At 42.4% G+C, this 21723-nt stretch overlaps 1 protein-coding gene and 1 non-coding gene across 3 annotated transcripts; one reads left to right on the forward strand and one right to left on the reverse strand.

Annotated features, from left to right (window-relative positions):
• Nucleotides 1-44: 44 nt before the first annotated feature.
• Nucleotides 45-21587, forward strand: gck (glucokinase (hexokinase 4)). Of its 2 annotated transcripts, none has more exons than XM_012958422.3 (10): nt 45-523; nt 10319-10481; nt 11260-11414; nt 13411-13530; nt 14880-14975; nt 15851-15950; nt 16051-16234; nt 17050-17205; nt 17437-17670; nt 19371-21587. In XM_012958422.3, the coding sequence occupies exons 1-10, from the start codon at nt 479-481 to the stop codon at nt 19513-19515; spliced, it is 1398 nt and encodes a 465-aa protein (XP_012813876.1). In that variant the 5' UTR covers nt 45-478; the 3' UTR covers nt 19516-21587.
• trnap-ugg lies at nt 5174-5245 on the reverse strand. The gene has a single exon. It is a non-coding gene; the product is annotated as a tRNA-Pro (tRNA).
• Nucleotides 21588-21723: the final 136 nt, after the last annotated feature.

Below are 21723 nucleotides of genomic sequence, written 5' to 3' on the forward strand. Positions count from 1 at the left end.
AAGAGGGTAGGGAATGCTGTCACTGTACCTGAGTTCTTAGCCTTCTCCCTCTCTTCAGTATAGAGGATATGAAAACTGCATCCTAAAGCTCATCATATGGTCCCAGGGGGTGAAATACAACTCTGTTACTGTTCTCAGACGAATACACGGGCTATACAAGGAACGTATGGACTTTCCACACTGCAGATGGTCCTGCAAGAAAACCTGCCTTATCATTTATCTTTCGGAGTCAAAACTAGCGTGTGAATGGTAAGGGAAACTAATTAAAGCAGGACATTATCTAACAGTTGGCAGGCAGCATATGAGTGGGTGAGGACTGAGGTGTCCAGAAGAGGAGAGTCAACAGCACCCTACCCAGGGCATTGCCACTGACAACCCAGCTCAGCACCACACACTGTGACCTGAACAGAAAACCTAACCAACCTTTCAATCTAGTTCCACTGCGTCTTCTGTCCTGGGCAAAACCACTAATCTCCTCATGCTGGATATCAAGAATAAGATGGAAGCCACCCAAATCCAAAAGGTTGGTCACTGGGCTATTTGATTTCTGCCGCTACCTTCTTCTTCTTTCTTAACTTTCTCTCTTCCTTGTCAGTTTTTCCCCTTTTTTGTTCTATGTTACTAGCTGCTACTGATCTGGAATTGCATGTTACAAAGCTTAGGATATAGACCCATTAATCAAACTGCAATGCAAAACTGGGGTAATTCATGTTTAACAGATCTTTTGCAATTACTTTAAGGTTTCATTTTTAGATATATGACTATAAACTGGGGTCATTTCAACTGAGAGACCCCTGTTTGTGTGGTGGAGTCACTTTAGTCTTGTGGAAGGGGAATACAAACTTCTGGCATTCAAAATGAAATGAATGATTGATTAGAATGACTGATTAAATTGATTATATATTGCATCATGATATATGATTAATCCCCCAGGTGTATATAAAATGACAACAAATAAAACCCTGGACATTATACCATAAAAACAGTGGATACACCTTGCTTGGGTAATATTAAAAAAGGCAGCGCCTGATAAACAGCACAATTATATCCACAGTAGTAAGGTACAGAAAGTTGGTAGAAAAAACATTACACCCTGATAAAGAAACAGAGAATGGATAAAGCCCCTTATCCCAATAAGAATACAGTTTGAATGAAGGGAACCTGTATAGCTTATCTGCCCAATTATAATAATTGCAGGCTTCTTAGAAGGATGTAAAAACCGATTGAAAAATGCCAGCTGAGAATATGCACCATGTACCATAAGCATATAGGCTTAATAGATCCCTAAAGGGCATGTCAACCCCAAAATAAAACATTACCTAATGAAAGAAAATAGAATTCTAAGCAGCTTTCCAATATACAGGTATGGGACCCATTATGCAGAATGCTTGGGACCTGGGTTTTTCTAGATAAGAGATCTTCCGTAACTTGGATCTTCATACCTTAAGTGTACTAAAAAATCATTTAAACATTACATAAACCCAACAGAATTGTTTTGCCACTAATAATGATTAATTATATTTTAGTTGGGATCAAGTACAAGATACTGTTTATTATTACAGAAAAAGAGGGAATCATTTTTTTAAATTATTTAAAATGGAGTCTATGGGAAATGGCCTTTCCGTAATCCAAAGCTTTCTGGATAACAGGTTTCCGGACAACAGATCCAATACATTTTCTTTCATTAGGGAGGATTGTATTTTGGGGGTTTGCATTCACTTAACAACAATACCAACATTTCTTTGCAGCTTTTCTTTGTCAAAAATTAGATATCTTAAAAGCTATTTATAATTCTTCTTGGTTTAATCTGGCTCATTATAAACACTGGGCTCACCTGAGCACCGGGCACCAGGGCAGTAATCCATGGCAGCCAATAACATTTTTGCTTTCATTGTTCTACCTGCAGCTTGCTGACAAAAAAAACTAATCACTGATTGCGAGCTCATCCCCTCCAGATTGAGTTGGTAGGCTATAGGAGACAAACCAATGGCTTGGCCAATCGATGTTTGGGCAGATATCATGTTGACATCCTGTTGGATGAGAGCTCATTGGATCATAAACCCCTATTATAATCCAATAGTTGTCCTAGGGGCCACATCAGCCCATGAAGAAGGTGGCCATATTGTATATGATTTTGGCACTTTGTCCCCAGTTTTTTGTGCTGCTAAAAGCACAACAAAACTGCCCTTAGCATTACATTTGTGTTGTTACCTCTGTATATCTGTGTCAGAGGGTTGTACAAGCAGTGTCTCTGGAACTACTATTCATTGTCCATTTAATTTCTCCTTGTACACAGGCTAGGCTCCATGTATCCTGGCAAACCTAAGCACTCAATTCAACATCATAAAACTACTAGGATTTAATGAATAGATGAATGCCATTGCAGACTTACATATTGCTCTGTGTTGTTTGTATTGTAGGAATGGATTAAAGCCATCAGCCTTAGGCATAGATATCCATGTTTAACCAAAAGAGATTATACTATTGGTGTGGATTCTCAGATAACTGGGGGTGGTACAGGCACACACCCCTGTCATGTAATGTGACAATCACCATGCTCCCCACCTCCCTATTATTGCCAACTTGTTACTCAATGGTAGGAGTGATTGGCTCTCCAAGCCTCTGATATCAGTATGTGTATACACAGTCTAGCAAATACCTCTGTGCTGCCCCAACTGACTGATCAGCAGGATCAGACTATTACCCCGAGCTGTGAAAATTAGAAATGTAACATCAAACATTGCAAGAGTCCTGTATTCAGTGCATTCCTACTTTTGGAGGGCATTAGCTTATTGAGTACTATTCCCAGGCAGTATTGGGCAGGCAGAGTACGGTACACACAGGCAGTATTGGGCAGGCAGAGTATGGCACACAAAGGCAGCATAGGGCAGGCAGAGTATGGCACACACAGGCAGCATAGGGCAGGCAGAGTATGGCACACACAGGCAGTATTGGGCAGGCAGAGTATGGCACACACAGGCAGCATAGGGCAGGCAGAGTATGGAACACACAGGAAGTATTGGGCAGGCAGAGTATGGCACACACAGGCAGCATAGGGCAGGCAGAGTATGGCACACACAGGCAACATAGGGCAGGCAGAGTACAGTACACACAGGCAGTATTGGGCAGGCAGAGTATGACACACACAGGCAGCATAGGGCAGGCAGAGTATGACACACACAGGCAGCATAGGGCAGGCAAAGTATGGCACACGCAGGCAGCATAGGGCAGGCAGAGTATGGCACACACAGGCAGCATAGGGCAGGCAAAGTATGGCACACACAGGCAGCATAGGGCAGGCAGAGTATGGCACACACAGGCAGCATAGGGCAGGCAGAGTATGGCACACACAGGCGGAATAGGGCAGGCAGAGTATGGCACACACAGGCAGCATAGGGCAGGCAAAGTATGGCACACACAGGCAGCATAGGGCAGGCAGAGTATGGCACACACAGGCAGCATAGGGCAGGCAGAGTATGGCACACACAGGCGGAATAGGGCAGGCAGAGTATGGCACACACAGGCAGCATAGGGCAGGCAGAGTATGGCACACCCAGGCAGCTTAGGGCAGGCAGAGTATGGCATACACAGGCAGCATAGGGCAGGCAGAGTATGGCACACACAGGCAGCATAGGGCAGGCAGAGTATGGCACACACAGGCAGCTTAGGGCAGGCAGAGTATAGCACACACAGGCAGTATTGGGCAGGCAGAGTATGGCACACACAGGCAGTATTGGGCAGGCAGAGTATGGCACACACAGGCAGCATAGGGCAGGCAGAGTATGCTGCCTGTGTGTGCCATACTCTGCCTGCCCAATACACAGGCAGCATAGGGCAGGCAGACAGCCACTCCAAGATGAACAGTTAGTATTGCAGTACATAAAGTGACACAATGCTGGCACTGCTCCTACAGTCTGTCTGAGGTGTGAACTGGTGAATAATGTGTGAGGCTACAGTCTGAGGTCTTACAGGCGTGAAATATGCAGATCCTTTCAAGTATGAACAATGCAGGAGTTTACAGCCTTAAGGTGGCCACACACGTGGCGATTTGCGATCTTTCTAACGGTCGCACGAAAGATCGTTCAATCAGCCACTAACCGTTCAGGACTGAAATGGCAGATAAGGAGGCAGAAACAATAGGATTTCTACCTCCTTCTGCCGATTCAGCCCTGACAGCAGATTTTGCTCAAGCGCCTTCTATGGCGCCCGATCAAAATCTTTTAACCTGGCCGATCGGCAAGTCGACAGCAGCTTCCTGCGATATCGGTCGACTCGTCGACTTGCCATACACGCACCGAATATCCTACGAAACGAGAAAACTGCCCCATGCTTAGTATTAAGAATGAAATTACATGTTTCTGAAAAATGAATATTCGAAAAGGATAGTATTCATAAAACATAAGCGCAATGCATACTGCCCTCTCACTTGTCTTTAGTCACAATCTCTGGTGCATAAATGCTGACGTTTGCACTATAACACTTCCTTACATGCCTTGTAATGTTTCCAAAGGAAAAAGGGAAAATTCTAGGTCAGGCCCCTGGTCTAACTTGACAATGCCCAGTTATGCAATGCCCCACCCCAAATCCCACCCACTTTTGTGCCACACCTTCCTTTAGGTGACTGCTGATTTATACCACAAAAGGTTCCTTGTCTAATCAATACCTCCCGTTTAAAGGAGAAGGAAAGGCAGAGTCACTTGGGGTGCCAAAATGTTAGGCACCCCCAAGTGACTTGAATCGCTTACCTTTTACCCCGGGCTGGTGCCCCTGTTAGGAGAGAACAGCACCAGCCCGGGGTACCTGCAGCGCTTCCTGGTTCCTGGTTCCGTGCGCGCGCATGCGCAGTAGAGTAAAAGAGCCGAACTTTAACAGAGAATTCGGTTTTTCACACTAATGTGCATGCACCGGTTGTGGGGTCCAGGCAAAATGAAGCCAGAAGGAAGAAGCGCTCCAGGTACCCCGGGCTGGTGCTGTTTTCTCCTAACAGGGGCACCAGCCCGGGGTACAAGGTAAGCGATTAAAGTCACTTGGGGGTGCCTAACATTTTGGCACCCCCAAATGACTTAGCCTTTCCTTGTCCTTTAAAGGAAAATCTATATGTAATGCCCATGCCAGAGATTACTGTACATTATTCATTGATAAATATGTAGTTTATTTTCTTCACGAAAACTATGGGCTCGTCCGGGATTTGAACCCGGGACCTCTCGCACCCAAAGCGAGAATCATACCCCTAGACCAACGAGCCAGCTGATTTTTAAATATGAGACCAGCTGTTATGAAAATAAGATAAATAAAACAGAATTTTTATGGCAGGGAAGTCTGACAAGATTATATCTCCCAGCGTCCCCTGACAGCCTATTACTAATGTCCCTTTTATACAGAATGTCTAGGAAAATGGTTCTCTTTTTATTCTATAAAATGCTGCCTGAGCCCGTCACCAATTATATCTGAACTGCAGCTCAGTGTATCCGTATAGCGCACAATAGATATACTGCATTCAATAAGCCGTGCCTGAAATGCAAAATGATTAACTGGAACCAATTAGGCCAAAACCTCCGTACGTAGAGATCACAAGCTCCTTGTTTTACAGTAAGGAGAAGCCCTCCCTCTCAGCAATGTAATAGGATCCTCAGTATCCCTAAGGGACATCTTGTGACTCTCACACGTGTGTGCCTCCCTCCTCACCTCTGATCTGGGCCTGTGCACACACACTGCATAGTAAACACCACTCTCCTGACACAACACTCTGATTAATGGGATTGTCCTTACATCTAAGGGGGACTGAGGGGAGCAATAAGGAGGAAAACAACCATCTGTTATTGGGACACCATACGCACAGGCACTCAGGCATTCATAGGGCTGTACTGACAGAGCGACGGGGGCCGCACTGTAACATATGTGCTGCATCTCTGCAAAAGAGCGTTCTTAGAATGTGTGTAACCATGCTGGATACCATTTTAAACTACCTGCCAAGACCTAGTATTTTGTTCATGCCACTTTTTTTTCTCCATGTTTCACTATTTTTGGGGCTTCAGCATTCTGCAACTATTTACTTGTGTAACCATGCTGGGTCCACTTACATCTAGGGTTGCCACCTGTCCTGTTTTTACTTAGATAGCCCGGTTTCAAAAGGGCTCTTTGGGTCAAAACTGCCCGCCTGGTTTTCCAAATGAGGCAGAACTGATTGCAACCAAGCAATCACCAATCGCTACATCAGTGATCCCCAACCAGTGGCTCGAGAGCAACATGCTGCTCCCCAACCCCTTGGATGTTTCTCCCCGTGGCATCAAAGCAGGGGTTTATGTTTGAATTCCTGGCTTGGAGGCAAGTTTTGGTTGCATAAAAACCATGTGAACTGCCAAACATAGCCTCATGTAGTCTTCCAGTCCACAGGGAGGCTGCCTAATCGCCAATCAGAGCCTCTATTTGTACCTCCAGGAACATTTTTCATGCTTGTGTTGCTCTCCAACTCTTTTTACATTTGAATGTGGCTCTTGGGTAAAAAAGGTTGGGGATCCCCGCGCTACATTATAGTCCATCCATGACATCACGCCCCTAAAGTAACTTGTTCCTCCCTGTGACATCAACAACTGCCCCCCAGAGTTACAGCATTCCGAAGGTGACAACCCTTCTTACAACATTTAGAACTTTCTACCATGCCAACCTGAATTTCTGACAATGCCAATCTTTTTGGGGTTTCAACAGCCTGGGAATCCATGAAAGCACTTAGGAAGCCAACCTGCTGTGCTCTTCAGAAGAGAAAAGTAGGCAGCAGGCCTAGAGTGCCCATCAGAGTCCTGGGTTATTACAAGCACACACACATACTTTATGGCCAGCTGTTACTGGACATCATTGAGATGCTCAATGATGTCATCAGTGATATTATCTGTGTCACATGACTCACTGAAAGTTGACTTATTAGAAAAATGAATACCATTTGTTGTAAAAAATTAGAATACTATAAGTCACCTTGGAGTCCCATGACCTGTATGTCATTTATGTCACACAAATCACTAAAACTTACTAGTACCCTATATTGTAAAATATAAGGATATAAATGACCTGTATAAAAGCATGCCATGGTACTCCAAGGTGACTTCCAATATCCTTATATTTACAATAGGGGGTACATTTTCCCCCTACAGATATACTGAGCAGAAGGTTATGTGCTTAGGTTAAAAAGTCCTTTATATAGCAATTAGCCATACCCCAGATCCTTCAAGTTGGATTTCCAGGTGCATCTAGAAAACAGGAATTCTCCCCAGATCTCATTCTAAATGGATATCAGGATGCCGCCCCCTCCCCCCCAGGCTGTTATGGGCCCTCTGGGGAGGGGGGCAGACTCATAGTTTTGCAATCACAGCACTAGACTAGTATTAGATGCAGAGTAGATTTAGATCAGATATGTTTGTGGCCTTTGCACTGCAGTTATATAATGAAATGTGTCATTCAAGTTGCCGTAGGTCTTGCAGGAGCCACTTACATAAGGCTGTGAGTGCTCAGCACTTTACCTCAGTGACTAGGGCCCAGCTAATATTAACAAGTAACAAGTTACTCATTAACCCATACACTGCCAGCAGCATTGCCCAACAATACAGCGGAGTTAATCCCACAGAGACATTTCTAAAGACTATGTGCCTGGTATTCGGTAGCCATACCAGACACACATCTGTCAAGAGGATATTAGATGGACATAATAGTTACATAGTTACATAGCTGAATTGAAAAAAGACCAAAGTCCATCAAGTTCAACCCGTCCAAACCAAGTGAACCCAGCACACACACAGGAGATAAATTGCGGTGGCAAATTCTACTTGTAACCGGTTTTTGGTATCCATGGTTGCAAGCAGGTATGAAGAAGTGGGTGGAGAGACTGATGTAAAATAAACGAGACTGACTGAGTGTGAATGCTGTTCAGCAGAAGATCTGGAGATGTGGGGTCTTAGTCATTACATCTGAGACCCCAATCCATGACAATAAAGTCTGACAACCTTACTCTATGATGTGATTCAGTGATGTGTCTTGTAACAGATGCTTTTTACTAGATAATTCCACTTGTCCCTAACGTTAAGCCCTTCAGCTCTTATAGAACTGCAACTCCCACCAATTCTATACATATCAAACAATATTAAGAAGTCTTCTTATGCAGCTAAAAGCACCAGTAAGAGAATATATTCAAGTGAGTAAAAGGGAACCAATGGCTATGCCCTTCTTCTCAACAAAACTGCCCTAAGGATTGGACAATTTATAGATCAGCAGATTGTCCATACCTGATGCCAGACATGGGCATTTGGTACATAGACTGCTCTTTATGCAAAAAAAATCTCTACCTGATATCACATTACTCTTTTATTATTCATTTCCAAGTTGTTCTTACCCCTTTATGGCAAATTTCTGTGTCTTTTCTTCTTCTCTCGTTCTCTCCTCCCCTTACTCTCTCCTCCCTTCCCTCTTGCCATGGGAGTTTCGCCATCCTATGAACCCTTATCAAGTTCAGCTTTAGGCAGTGTGTAACCTACAGCAAATAAGGCACACAGAGAAAGGCAACTCATTCCAGTAAGAGAGACAGGTTACACAACATAGAGGCTCACACAGACATTTATGACATGGACTTCGATTAAGAAACAGGCTCAATTTCTATTCCACAAAGACCGATACCATTTTCAAAAGGACTGAGTGTTCATTAAAAAAATGACTACATCCCAGAAATACTTTTAATTACCATAGATACCTGGGCAGGGACATTTAGACACTTCCCACAAGATCTACTAAAAGATACACTGACATAAAAGCCCTTCTATAAACCCTTCATTGAGCTGCATCTGCTGCGGAAGATTCCCTTTCAAGCGAGCATGGAAAAGTTTGAACAGAACGAGGTAAGTGGCTACAACAGAGCAAGTGGCTAGGGCAAGGGAGACTGAACTGTACAAGCTGGGAATGTCACAGGACTGGAGAACAAGATCTTGGTATGTGTGAGCTTAAACGCTTGACTTCACCCTCCTAATCTAAAGCACGATTATCTGCAGGTCATGGAGTTTCTTGGCATTTTTATGAATTGAGGGCTAGGCTGGTGTGTAGTGGCGGCTGGGCTCACTGGTACTATCACAGCTTTTTTTAATCCTCTTTGGTGTATACATGGCATGCTGTAGCAGGGTACCCATGGCCATGCCTTTCCCAACTGACATGTCAGGAAGTGTTGCCATACACCTTGTTTTTATTATATTTCATTATAGAGCTGATGCATTTATATGGTATTTTACAGAGATTATTTATCATTCATACCAGTCGTTGCTTCAGTGTAGCCTACAATCCCAGGTCTCTGTCACATTTCCACAAAACACACAGGGGTCAGTTTCATCAGGAGCAAATTAACCTCCTTGCCACCAATATATGTATGTAGCTAGGCTATAGATTTATAATAAGCCTTGGCTTTTCAAGTATATAGAGGTCTTAACAGCCCCCCATCTGACTGTCTGTGGCATATTACTGCAGCCCCTCTGGCATTTGCCTGAATCCACAGATTGCCAGTCCGGGCCTGTAGCTGGGGTGTTTTATCATAACAGGGCATGTATCCAGTCAGGGTGTATAAGATACATGTATAGAGGGAGACAACCCTACCTGAACTGAACTATATATTCACTGCATCATGATGAAGTACTTGGAAAAGTGAAGGTGGCACTAAAGCTGAGAGCTGGTTTTTATTTTTTTCAAAACAACTTAATTACAACCTACCTTGGGCAAATATCATATTCAGTCCCAAGATTAGGCATTCTGGCAGTGAAATTCTGGGAGCTGTTGCTGCTCTATTAGGCTGGGTATCTGTTTGATTGCCAGCATCACCAGTGTCATCAAAGTGGCCTTAGTAACAGAATAAAACAGACACTGTTCCATGTACTTTGGAGACTGTTTAACCTGAAACTGTTTACAGTGTTCATTTATAAATACCTGACAAATCTGCACCTGGGCAGCAACCCTAGCAATTGATTGGTTGCCATGGGTTACTGCCCATGAGGAAATTGGCTCAGTGTTTATAAATGACCCCCGCTAGTGTATTCATGCCACAGTAGTGTGTAAGTGGTAGAATGAGGTAACTATATTGTGGAAGAGTAACAGCAAAGATACTGCTGGCCTATTCCAAAATATGGACTGTGGACTGCCCATATAGAGCCAATACTGAAGCCTCTCAATACATGTCTGTGTTACACATATTTTATGTGATCTCCTCTTCTCTCTCTCTCTCCCCTCCCTTCTTGCTACTTGCCTATCCCCTCCATTGCTTTCCTTGCTTTCCTCTTTCCCTTTATCTTCCCCCTTGTAGGTGGATCAAATCCTGTCTGAGTTCCATCTCCAGGAGGAAGATTTGCATGTTCTGATGTGTAGGATGCAGGCTGAGATGGAGAGGGGTCTTCACCTGGAAACCAATGAGGAGGCCAGTGTTAAAATGCTGCCCACCTATGTTCGTTCTACACCTGATGGTTCCGGTAAGTGCCAGTGGCATTAATTATATAGAACCTACCTACAGTTTTTGGCACTAAGTGTTCTCCCTGCTATTGTTTGCAGTCCATAACACCATACAATGCTTCAAGCAGGAATAGTAAGGCTGTGAGCCAAGCTTTGGTCTTATTTTATGCAAGTGCTCCATGGCATTGATTGCACCACCCTCTTGGTTATTATCCAGCAGTAAACAGAGACATTTTAGTCTACTCATCCAGCTGGGAATCTGCCTCTGGGTGAGCCAGTGTCCACACTCTGAAAGCAAACAGAAATATTGCTTAAACTATGGTTTAGCATCTGCCCCAGTGTCCTTCACCCGCACATACAACCCACTCAACTCTGATAAAATAACCAACCTCACACTGGGATCCAGGCCAATCACGCACTGGACAGGTGCCCTGTCTGCACTGTGTATCATAGTACCAATACAATGTGATTTTTGCTCTAAATAATAAAGAGGGGCTCTTCCCTGGTCCATTGTTAATTTTATTGAATAGTTTGAGACATTCATACCTAGGCACAGGGGTTCTCAACCTAGGTCCTAGGGGGTGGTCAATAAGGACAATAAGGCCACTGGGAGCAACATCTAAGGGGTTGGTGAGCTGTATGTAGCTCGAGAGACACTGGTTAGGATCGCTGCCTTGGCAGATGCATGGGTCTAAAGCAGCAAAATTAGTGCTATCTAGACTGCCATTTTTTAATGTGCTTCTGCTGCATGTTATTTTGTTCTTACTTTCTGATTTGCTTCTGATTTGTTTCTGACAGAGGTGGGTGACTTCCTAGCCCTGGACCTTGGGGGAACCAACTTTCGAGTCATGTTGGTAAAGGTTGGGGAGGATTTGGAAGGGCAGTGGAAAGTGGAGACAAAACACAAAATGTATTCAATTCCAGAGGATGCCATGACTGGAACAGCGGAGATGGTGAGAAATAGACTTACCTGCTGGAGGAAACAGTGACATGTAACAGACATGACTATTTGCCATGTTAAAGAATGAGACCAGTATAAAACTGATGCAGTAAGGCAGCACAGAAGGCTTCATTGCATAGTGTCACAAGTACAGCACCAATTGCATAGTTGCATAGTTCACAAAGTGCCAATGAGATAGCCACTTAGGTTACAATAAGGTGCCCATTACATAGCCAGTGAGGTCACAAGTAAGGTGCCCATTACATAGCCAGTGAGGTCACAAGTAAGGTGCCCATTGCATAGCCAGTGAGGTCACAAGTAAGGTGTCAATGGAATAGCCTCTGAGGCAGGGGTGGACAAACTTTTTAGCTCAGGGGCCACATTAATTAACATACGGGCCGGACCGGGCCGGGACAGCGTTCAAAAAATCAAAACCATCAAAAATTATGGGGCCTCTCAGCTCCTCCCCAGCGACCCGCTGCTTCCTCCGTCCCGTCCTTTTGTTCCCTGGCTCCCCAGTGCATTCTTTTATATGGTTGCGCCCCGTGCGTGCTGACGCAGTGCGCACGCACGGGGCACAACCAATCAGAGCCCGTCATTCTTTTAAGGGGGCCGTAGACGGCGGGCCGGATTAAAAGGGCTGACGGGCCGGATGTGGCCCGCGGGCCGTAGTTTGCCCACCCCTGACTGGTCACAAGTAAGGTGTCAATGGAATAGCCCCTGAGGTCACAAATAAGGTGCCCATTACATAGCCAGTGAGGTCACAAGTAAGGTGTCAATGGAATAGCCTCTGAGGTCACAAATAAGGTGCCCATTACATAGCCAGTGAGGTCACAAGTAAGGTGTCAATGGAATAGCCTCTGAGGTCACAAATAAGGTGCCCATTACATAGCCAGTGAGGTCACAAGTAAGGTGTCAATGGAATAGCCTCTGAGGTCACAAATAAGGTGCCCATTACATAGCCAGTGAGGTCACAAGTAAGGTGTCAATGGAATAGCCCCTGAGGTCACAAATAAGGTGCCCATTACATAGCCAGTGAGGTCACAAGTAAGGTGTCAATGGAATAGCCTCTGAGGTCACAAATAAGGTGCCCATTACATAGCCAGTGAGGTCACAAGTAAGGTGTCAATGGAATAGCCTCTGAGGTCACAAATAAGGTGCCCATTACATAGCCAGTGAGGTCACAAGTAAGGTGTCAATGGAATAGCCTCTGAGGTCACAAATAAGGTGCCCATTACATAGCCAGTGAGGTCACAAGTAAGGTGTCAATGGAATAGCCCCTGAGGTCACAAATAAGGTGCCCATTACATAGCCAGTGAGGTCACAAGTAAGGTGCCCATTGCATAGCCAGTGAGGTCACAAGTAAGGTGCCAATTGCATAGCCAGTGAGGTCACAAGTAAGGTGCCCATTGCATAGCCAGTGAGGTTACAAGTAAGGTGCCAATTGCATAGCCACTGAATTAATGTTTTCAGGTTATGGTACCTGTATAAAACAGATGTACATACATATCCCTTACTGTACAAAATTTAATTGTGTATCCTAATATGCTTTCATATGTGAAGTCAGTTTCCCACTGGTTGTATGGCACTATGGGATTGAACCTAATACAATGATAGACTGGGAGCTAGGTGAAATTACATTGGGTGGCTACAAATATCCAATAGTCTGGGAGAGGGTACATAGTTAGGCAAAGCACTACACATGGTGCCACAGATGGCATGCCCTGACACAGGAACACACAACATGGAGTGGGAGAGACAGAATTGTATGCACACTGACACAACTGAATGGCTCAAGGACACAGAAATGACAGCCTGGCAAAAATAACTCTGTTCTCATATACAGTCACTGTGACAGAAGTAATGCAGAGATGGCACTGTGGAGTGTGGCACATTGACATATAACATTATATAAACCCCTTTTATGGCATAGGGAGACTTATAGTATGGAGAAACTAAAGCACAGTAAAAGCATTTGCAATTAACCTGACCCATGTCTCTCCCTACAGCTATTCGACTACATTGCAGAATGCATTTCTGATTACCTGGACCAGCAAAACATGAAACACAAGAAACTGCCCCTGGGATTTACCTTCTCTTTCCCAGTTAGGCATGAGGATATTGACAAGGTGATGCCAGTGCAGTAATCATACATGTAATGATTTTCTGTGCTTTATATACATTGCAGGGCCCATTCTGTATGTGAAACATTTCCTTATTCATTTGTGCAGCAAATAAAAAAAGTAGAAAAAGGATTTGGATCTTCACACGTTAAGTTTGCTTAAAATCATTTAAAGATTAAATAAACCCTATAGGATTGTTTTGTCTCCAGTAAGTATTAATTATACCTTAGTTGGTATAATAATATTATTATACCAACTAATAATATTAGGTATTATTATTATTATTAACATTAATTTATAAAGCGCCAACATATCCCGCAGCGCTGTACAATAAGTGGGTTTCATACATTGGACATACAGAGTAACATATAAAGCAATCAATAACCGATACAAGAGGCGAAGAGAGCCCTTCCCAAAAGAGCTTACAATCTACAACAGTGATCCCCAACCAGTGGTTCGTGAGCAACATGTTGCTCTCCAACCCCTTGGATGTTGCTCCCCGTGGCCTCAAAGCAGGGGCTTATTTTTGAATTCCTGGGTTTTTGGGCAAGTTTTGGTTGCATAAAAACCAAGTATAATGCCAAACAGAGCCTTCTGTAGACTGCTAATCAACATAGGTGCTATTAAGTAGCCAATTATAGCTCTTATTGGCACCCACAGGAACCTTTTTCATGCTTGTGTTGCTCCTCAACACTTTTTCCATTTAAATGTGGCTCACGGGTATAAAAGGTTGGGGATCCCTGATCTACAAGGATTTAAAAAAAGAGAATTATTTGCTTAACATGCACTCTATGGGAGATTCTCTTTAGAGCTTTCTGGATAATAAGTTTCCAGATAAGGCTTCCCATATCTGTATTTATGGAATTTGTATCTGTATTATTATAGGGATGTGGTGAAGAGATGGGATTTAGACAACAGATAATCTATGCACATAGAAATAACTGCTATTTCAGCTGATGAACAGTCTTCATTTTTTTTGGTGTTGTTAATCTTTCAGACATTTTGCCATGCTTCCCACTGACACTGGCAATGACCAAATACAGCTAAATACACTCCAACTCAGCCCCTAACCCTACCCAAGTTGGCCACCTAACCCTTGGCACTGCCGTGCAATAAACTTAACATCTGAAAGGTGTAAATGATGTTCAGTACACAACACAACCTATAAATCGTAGCCCAACAAGAATAAAGCAGATAATAATCCCTGCCTTAGACTGTGACATCTTATTCCAGGAAAGGCTGTTGGGAAAGTGGGTTTAGGGTTCAAGAAAACTTTAATTTAGCATTAACTGGAGGGCTGCAATTTGGAAATGCTTCCAATGGCAACACACAACTGACCAAGTCTTCACTTGCAGGGTATTCTTCTCAACTGGACCAAAGGATTCAAAGCATCTGGAGCAGAAGGAAACAATGTTGTTGGACTCCTTAGAGATGCTATCAAGAGACGTGGTGTAAGTGTTCCTGCCTGAATGCTGCCTGCACTATTTGTACTAGTCTAACTCCTGTATTCACTGGGGCCAGGAATAGGAGACATGTGTTTTGCAGAGTATAATCTAGCTATAATCTATTAATATAGCAGCAACCCAGGATTGATGATTCCAACCCTATACTTACTCACTCCCCCTATACTTACCTCACTCCCCCAGTACTAAATTATCACTGAACAGAGAAGAAATGAGCATTACCTACAGCTGAGACATATCACTGTTAAATATCCTGTGCATAAACAAGACGTTAAAGGGGAACTTCGGCTTCCGAACCAAAATTTGTTATATAACTCCATGCAGAAACCCCTAATATACCTATTACTGTAATCTGTTCCTTCAAAAAGTATGAATAAATACAATTTGTATATGCTGAAATCCAGCTGCAAAACAGTTATTTTCATTCTGCATCATTTTATATTCTAACAGGGGAGGAGGGACTAAAACAAAGATGTTACAAATTGTAACAACTCCTCCACAGCTTACAGTCAGCATGTAGGAACTACATAACCCACAATGCATTGCACTGTGATGCTGTCTTCCTTATTGACATCATGTGTGCAGGGAATTGTGGGATTTGGAGGATGCAGGCTGACAGTAGGCTGAGGAAAGTCAACTACAGTTACATCAGCCAGATCAGCAGGGGAACAGGGGGCGGGGCAGGGTAAATGTTCCAAACCATATTATTACATTAAAAATCATGAAAATGCTGTGTATCTTTTAATTAATGTATTGCAAAGTTGCTTAAAATTCAGTTGTGTTTGGGTGGAGTTCCCCTTTCATAATTACAATGGCAGTGGGTCTTTTGTCTTTCCTCTGACCAAGTCCCTTCTTCATCCTAGGATTTTGAGATGGATGTGGTTGCCATGGTGAATGATACAGTGGCCACTATGATATCTTGTTACTATGAAGACCATCACTGTGAGGTTGGCTTGATCGTAGGTAAGGACACTAACAGATGGTAAAAAAACACATTAAATGTCATAAGTGTGCTTGTACTGATAATAGGAGTTAAGAAGTCCTTTATAATCACAATCTACAGGGACAGGTTGTAACGCCTGCTACATGGAGGAGATGAGTAATGTGGAGTTGGTAGAAGGAGAGGAGGGACGTATGTGTGTGAACACAGAGTGGGGAGCATTTGGCGACACAGGGGAACTGGAGGATTTCCGTCTGGAGTATGACCGAGTGGTGGATGAGGCATCTCTTAATCCTGGTCAGCAACTGTAAGGAATCAACTGGCTATTTCATTTTACAGAAGGACAGACGTAAGGAAGAGCAGTTGCCTTCCAAATGTGATAAGTTCATGTTCACGAAGGCTGTTCATACACAATCAGATACCCTCTGGTGGCTCTAAGGCCTATGGCACACATAGTAAGACTGTACAGCGCTGCGTACCCTTGTGGCGCTTTATAAATAAAGTTATACATACATACATACATGTTTCAGATGGCAGAGAAAAGCACCATAACTCTCTATGTCACCTGTATTGTAGATCAATGTAAACCACCTGTCACCACTCACGCATAGATATTTGTGGAGTCAAAAGCCTTCTGTCTCCACCAGTGTGTGCTATTGACCTAAATCAGCAAATCTTGTGGATATTAGTTATACACATGTTAGGTCATGCTGTGCACATCTAAACTTATAATAATAACACAGAACCTACATTATTATATTACATATAAGTAGTTAAGCATCAGTTTAAAGATATGTTTATGTTTACATTTTTATTCCAATGTAAACATAAACCGTTAGGTTGTTGTTTTGGTTCCCAGATATTCTATGTCCATGTTAACACAGAGATAATCATCCAGTTTGGGTGTTTACCAACAAATCAAATTCCACTCAATATAGCAACATTGAAATTAGATCTTAAAGTGCCTGATCATTATCCCCCCGATGATATGGAGTTAGCTGACATTTGTGGTTTCCATAAGACATGATGACCTAGATGTCTCCAGGCTTTCAATCGGTGCTTGAACTATACTTGCTATAAGGAGTAGCAACATCTTAATACTAATGTTCTTTTCTTGCACAGCTATGAAAAGATGATTGGTGGAAAATACATGGGAGAGCTGGTGAGACTAGTCCTGATAAAGATGGTGAATGAGAATCTGATATTTGGAGGAGAATCTTCTGAAAAGCTGAAGACCCGAGGAGCCTTTGACACACAATTTGTGTCCCAGATAGAGGCGTAAGGAGATCAAATTATAGTATTCCATTTCATTCTTTCAAGTCTACACTTACTTCTACACTATTTCAGTTCATGCAACTCACAGGCAGTGTTCTCAATACATATCTAGTTTCTATATCTGTCTTATGTTCCTTCCAACTTCTTTCCACAGCTGATGATCATTTTAACCTTCCAAGGTCTTCAACCTTCTCTGTTACTGTATGTAAGTTTTCTCTCTTGCTCACCTTCTAGGGACACCTCAGATTTTAAGCAGACTCTCAACATCCTGCGGACTCTAGGGGTTCAGGCCACAATTGGAGACTGTCATGCTGTGCGCTTAGCATGTGAGAGTGTATCTACTCGAGCTGCCGTCATGTGTTCCTCCGGCCTTGCTGCGATATTGAACCGCATGCACCAAAGCAGAAGAGGGGAACTGTCTCGAATTACAGTGGGAGTCGATGGATCTGTGTACAAACTACATCCTAGGTAGACCAGGTTATCTTGTATGGATCTCTGTGTATAAAAACATACATGGCTATGTAGCAATATTTGTACAGGCTGATATCTATGCCCGTGGATGACCAAGGCATGTCCCCCATGTGAAGGCCCAGTAACTCATGGCAAAAAATCTTTTTTTCCTTCATTACCCTTGACACATCCCCTAGGACCAGTGTTCTTCCAGCATATGGCTCACCAGGACCACTCACATTAGAGAACAGGGCATAGCCATGTTATTTAAACAACTAAACGACTAATAGCATAAAAATTACATTATTGTTACCCTCATCCTAAAAGGTAATCAATATGTGTACCCTTCTCCCCAACCATCATACCCCCCATATTCAGGCGCCCCAACCTTAATACTTGTTGTAGCAGCCCTCAATCAAACAGAGGATTATTATCAACCTGTATAACCATGTACTCCAATACAAACCTCCATGCTTACTGTGCAACTCCCCCAGCAGCCACCACAGTTAACCCTAAAAAGGCTAACAGTCTACCAAGATATACGCTAAAAAGAGGATGTGGAGCTTGGTACTTATTTAAAATGACACTTGGGAAACGAAATACCCCTTGTGGTTTAAAGCCAGGTCCCATCCATCTAGCCAGCCCCAAGACTAAAACACTTCCACAAACCCCCCAGAGTCAGTTCTTCTACTTCAGACAGTATAAATAAGTGCATTAACATGTAAAAAGAGATGTTGTACAAAAAATGGTCACAGTCACAGTCACAGATTCAATGGAACCCAAACAACACCCAAACCTTTAGAGCCCTTTAGTTCTGAACAAAGACCTGGGTATCTGGGACGAGAATAATATTGCATTGCCCATCCCTGCACACAATTTGGGTTCTGTGCTGATCTCCAGTTCAGGAAAAAACTAATATTTGTTCTGTGTTGCTAAGATTTTAATTGGCTACAAGATCTAAAGCAGATGCTTTCCCTGCCTTATTATAATTCATTTTTCTACTAATGGCAAAGAATAACAGATTACTTATCTCTAAACCCATTAAATACTCATCATGTCCAACACAACATGATCACGTCTAACACTAGAGCAAGTCTCCATTAAAAGATGTTAGATTAGCTAGCCCTAGGGTCACATCACTGAATATTGTCATCTGTCATGTAAGGAACAAACTACAGCTTCATGCAGGGGGAGGTCACTGCTCATTAAACAAGATAAGATAGTCTACATCCAACCCTAGTCTTCATTTAGAAACATATTTCCTCAATAATTTAGGGTTTCATCCTAAAAGATATTACAGAGATGCTAGCTTGGACAGCACAGAGAAAATACAAATTGTTGGTTTAAAATTGAATTGAAAAAAATATCAGACAATTGGTAGGTAAAGTGGTTGATAAATGTGATTTTCAGATTTGGACTTACCTTATATGCTGTCTTCTGCAGAGACCCTAGGCCCAGGTATTTGTAATCTTTCCATACCTCTGGGTCTGGTGCTTTGTTATTGAAATAAGTAAATCCCCATTCTCTCAATGTTCCAAGCTTGAGTATTCTGTCTAAACTGGGTTAGTATATTAATTGCATGTATAACTATGAGCTTTGCCAGAACTGATTCGCTAGATAGGCATGGGTCTGTTTATCAAATAGACCAAAGAGGCCCAGAGGGCAGGAGCCTTATTGGGGGCACAAATAATTTTTATTTTGCTTTGTTTCTCTTCCAGTTTCAAAGACAAGTTCCATGCCACTGTGCACAAACTGACTTCAGGCTGTGAAATTACCTTCATTCAGTCAGAGGAAGGAAGCGGGCGTGGTGCTGCCCTAATATCAGCAGTGGCGTATAAGATGGCTGTCCTGATTGGTCACTAGTGAGAAATGCATACATGACATACAGACCCAGAAGCCACTCTTAGGTTTGCAGTGCATTCCACAGATCTGAAGAGATTCCTTCATATTTACAATGTAGAACATCTGACAAAACATTCTGCTTCTAAGTGCAATTACTTACTAAGGGGAATCTTACTCTAAAACAGCTTTATAAAATGCACAGAGAGCTAATTTCGCTGTTGCAGTGTTCCTCTGGATACTGCCATAAGGTGTACTGAAGATATATCCAGAAATCAGTAGGCAAGAGATCCAAAGACCATTTCTATGTTTACACAATAAATGGCTTTCACAAACATGTTCTACAGAGCACAGATCCACCAAACATTGGAGTGTCCACTAACCAAGCGAAATGAATTCAACACTGGAAAATAACTACAGAAGACATTTGCAAAATGCTAAGTCAATAGCAACTAACAGATAAGGGGTTCCAAAGATAATGGCTATTATTAGACCCTAAGGAGATTGAGTTATCCACCAAAAACTGCCACTAATAAGTGTTCAACCTGGTGTTTCTTAGACATCATATCAAATCTTGACAAAAGTTATGTGGCGGAGCATTCAACCCATGACAATTTACCACTAGCATTTGCTGCTTACGCCCTTCACCGGTTTAAGAGTTACTTAGAGCTTACACCTCAAGTGGAGAACCACCAGGCAGCACTTCTGTGATCCAGATCAATGACCATTCGTCATGTATATTACACAGCCATCAAAATGTGAGAATGAACTAAATGTATCAATAGCCACACCAGCAGCCACTGTTCCTCCTAAACTTTTCAAGCATCAACATTAAATCATCTAAAAGCCTCCCATCACGGGAACATTTGTGAAATGTCAAAGGCTGTCAAGAAATACAGAAAAGGACAGAACTGCATCTCAGTATATTAAATGAAACACGCAGATTGCTTGTACAGTTATCTATAAATATATTCACTGAACCTAGTCTATATAACATATTGGGGCATCATCTGATCATCTGTTCTGAAATCAGTTGACATTTTTGGCTAGATTTCGCCACTGACTATTACTCAGGTAGTGATTTGTAAAATTCTCTACTACCCTTCAGGAACAGTCTATGGATAGAAGAGACACAGGAGGAATATTCTGTTTACAGTAAAAGACAACCTAGACTATTCTACTAACAGACAAATAGACATGAAACTTGGAGCTGGACTTTATCAGAAGCCAGAATGTGATGAAGTAATTGGGAATGATGTCACTAAACAAAGTCTTTGTCATTGGTGACAACTGGAACATGTGATGTAATGAGGAACACAGTGTCAGTACCAAGAAAATTGTATTTACATTAATATCATTATTGTGCCAGTGATATGTATGTCACAATGGCAATACGCAGGCAGTGAATGTTTTCTCATATAAATAATATTATTTAGGCTCCTACAGAAATTACTGCTGCAGAAAAGCCTGCTGCTGCTAAAGACAGATATAAGGACTTTAAAATAAATAAAAATTGGAAAAGGACCTCATAGGAAATAGCAATGGTAATGGAAGACTTGCCTGGGATTGCTTTCTTCTGGATGTGAATTTTTTTAACTGATACCACAATGGTGAATGAGAGTGCATGCACAGACGAGGGGTCGGTTATTTCACTTTCACGTAAGCCACAAAGCCATTGTCAAATCTTAAGGCAACATCCACATAAATATAAGGGTTTGCTAATGGATGGTAATAATGAATACAATCCAGACTCATTTATGTGGGTCCCCATGTAGACTGTTCTTCTTCTCTTGTTAAGTGTAGATGCAGACCATGGGTCCCAGCATGCTACATCTACCAGCATTCCTGTTTGGGCAAATTGCCCATCTTCTACTGAGGGACAAGGTGTCCAAGAACTAAAATGGAACTTGATCCAGAATTTCAGGTCATCTGTGTCATGCTGGTTTAATGACATATTTTATGCGTATTAATTTAGCAGAATTATATATCTGTTTTGTTTTTATTGTTATGTTGTCCACAAAATTAGAGATTATATGTTCAATGTATTAATTGGTATCAGTTTATTTGTTGGAAATAATAAATATGTCATGTTGCAAGATTAATGTCACGTTGTGATGTCACAGGGCCATTAGAAAGCAAATACTTGGGGTTTATGTATTAAAAAGAGCAAAACTTGCAACAGGTCTAATCACCTATAGAAACCAATCATCAGGTAGCATTTACTAGTCACCT

The sequence above is a fragment of the Xenopus tropicalis genome, chromosome 3 (genome assembly GCF_000004195.4).
Source record: "Xenopus tropicalis strain Nigerian chromosome 3, UCB_Xtro_10.0, whole genome shotgun sequence".
Classification (NCBI taxonomy): Eukaryota; Metazoa; Chordata; class Amphibia; order Anura; family Pipidae; genus Xenopus; species Xenopus tropicalis.

Excerpts from the sequence above, each read along its gene's own strand:
- gck (XM_012958422.3), top strand. The coding sequence starts at position 479 with ATGCTGGATATCAAGAATAAGATGGAAGCCACCCAAATCCAAAAG. Across the intron at positions 11,415-13,410 it reads TGACTGGAACAGCGGAGATG|CTATTCGACTACATTGCAGA; the intron begins GTGAGAAATAGA and ends CTCTCCCTACAG. Across the intron at positions 14,976-15,850 it reads ATGCTATCAAGAGACGTGGT|GATTTTGAGATGGATGTGGT; the intron begins GTAAGTGTTCCT and ends TCTTCATCCTAG.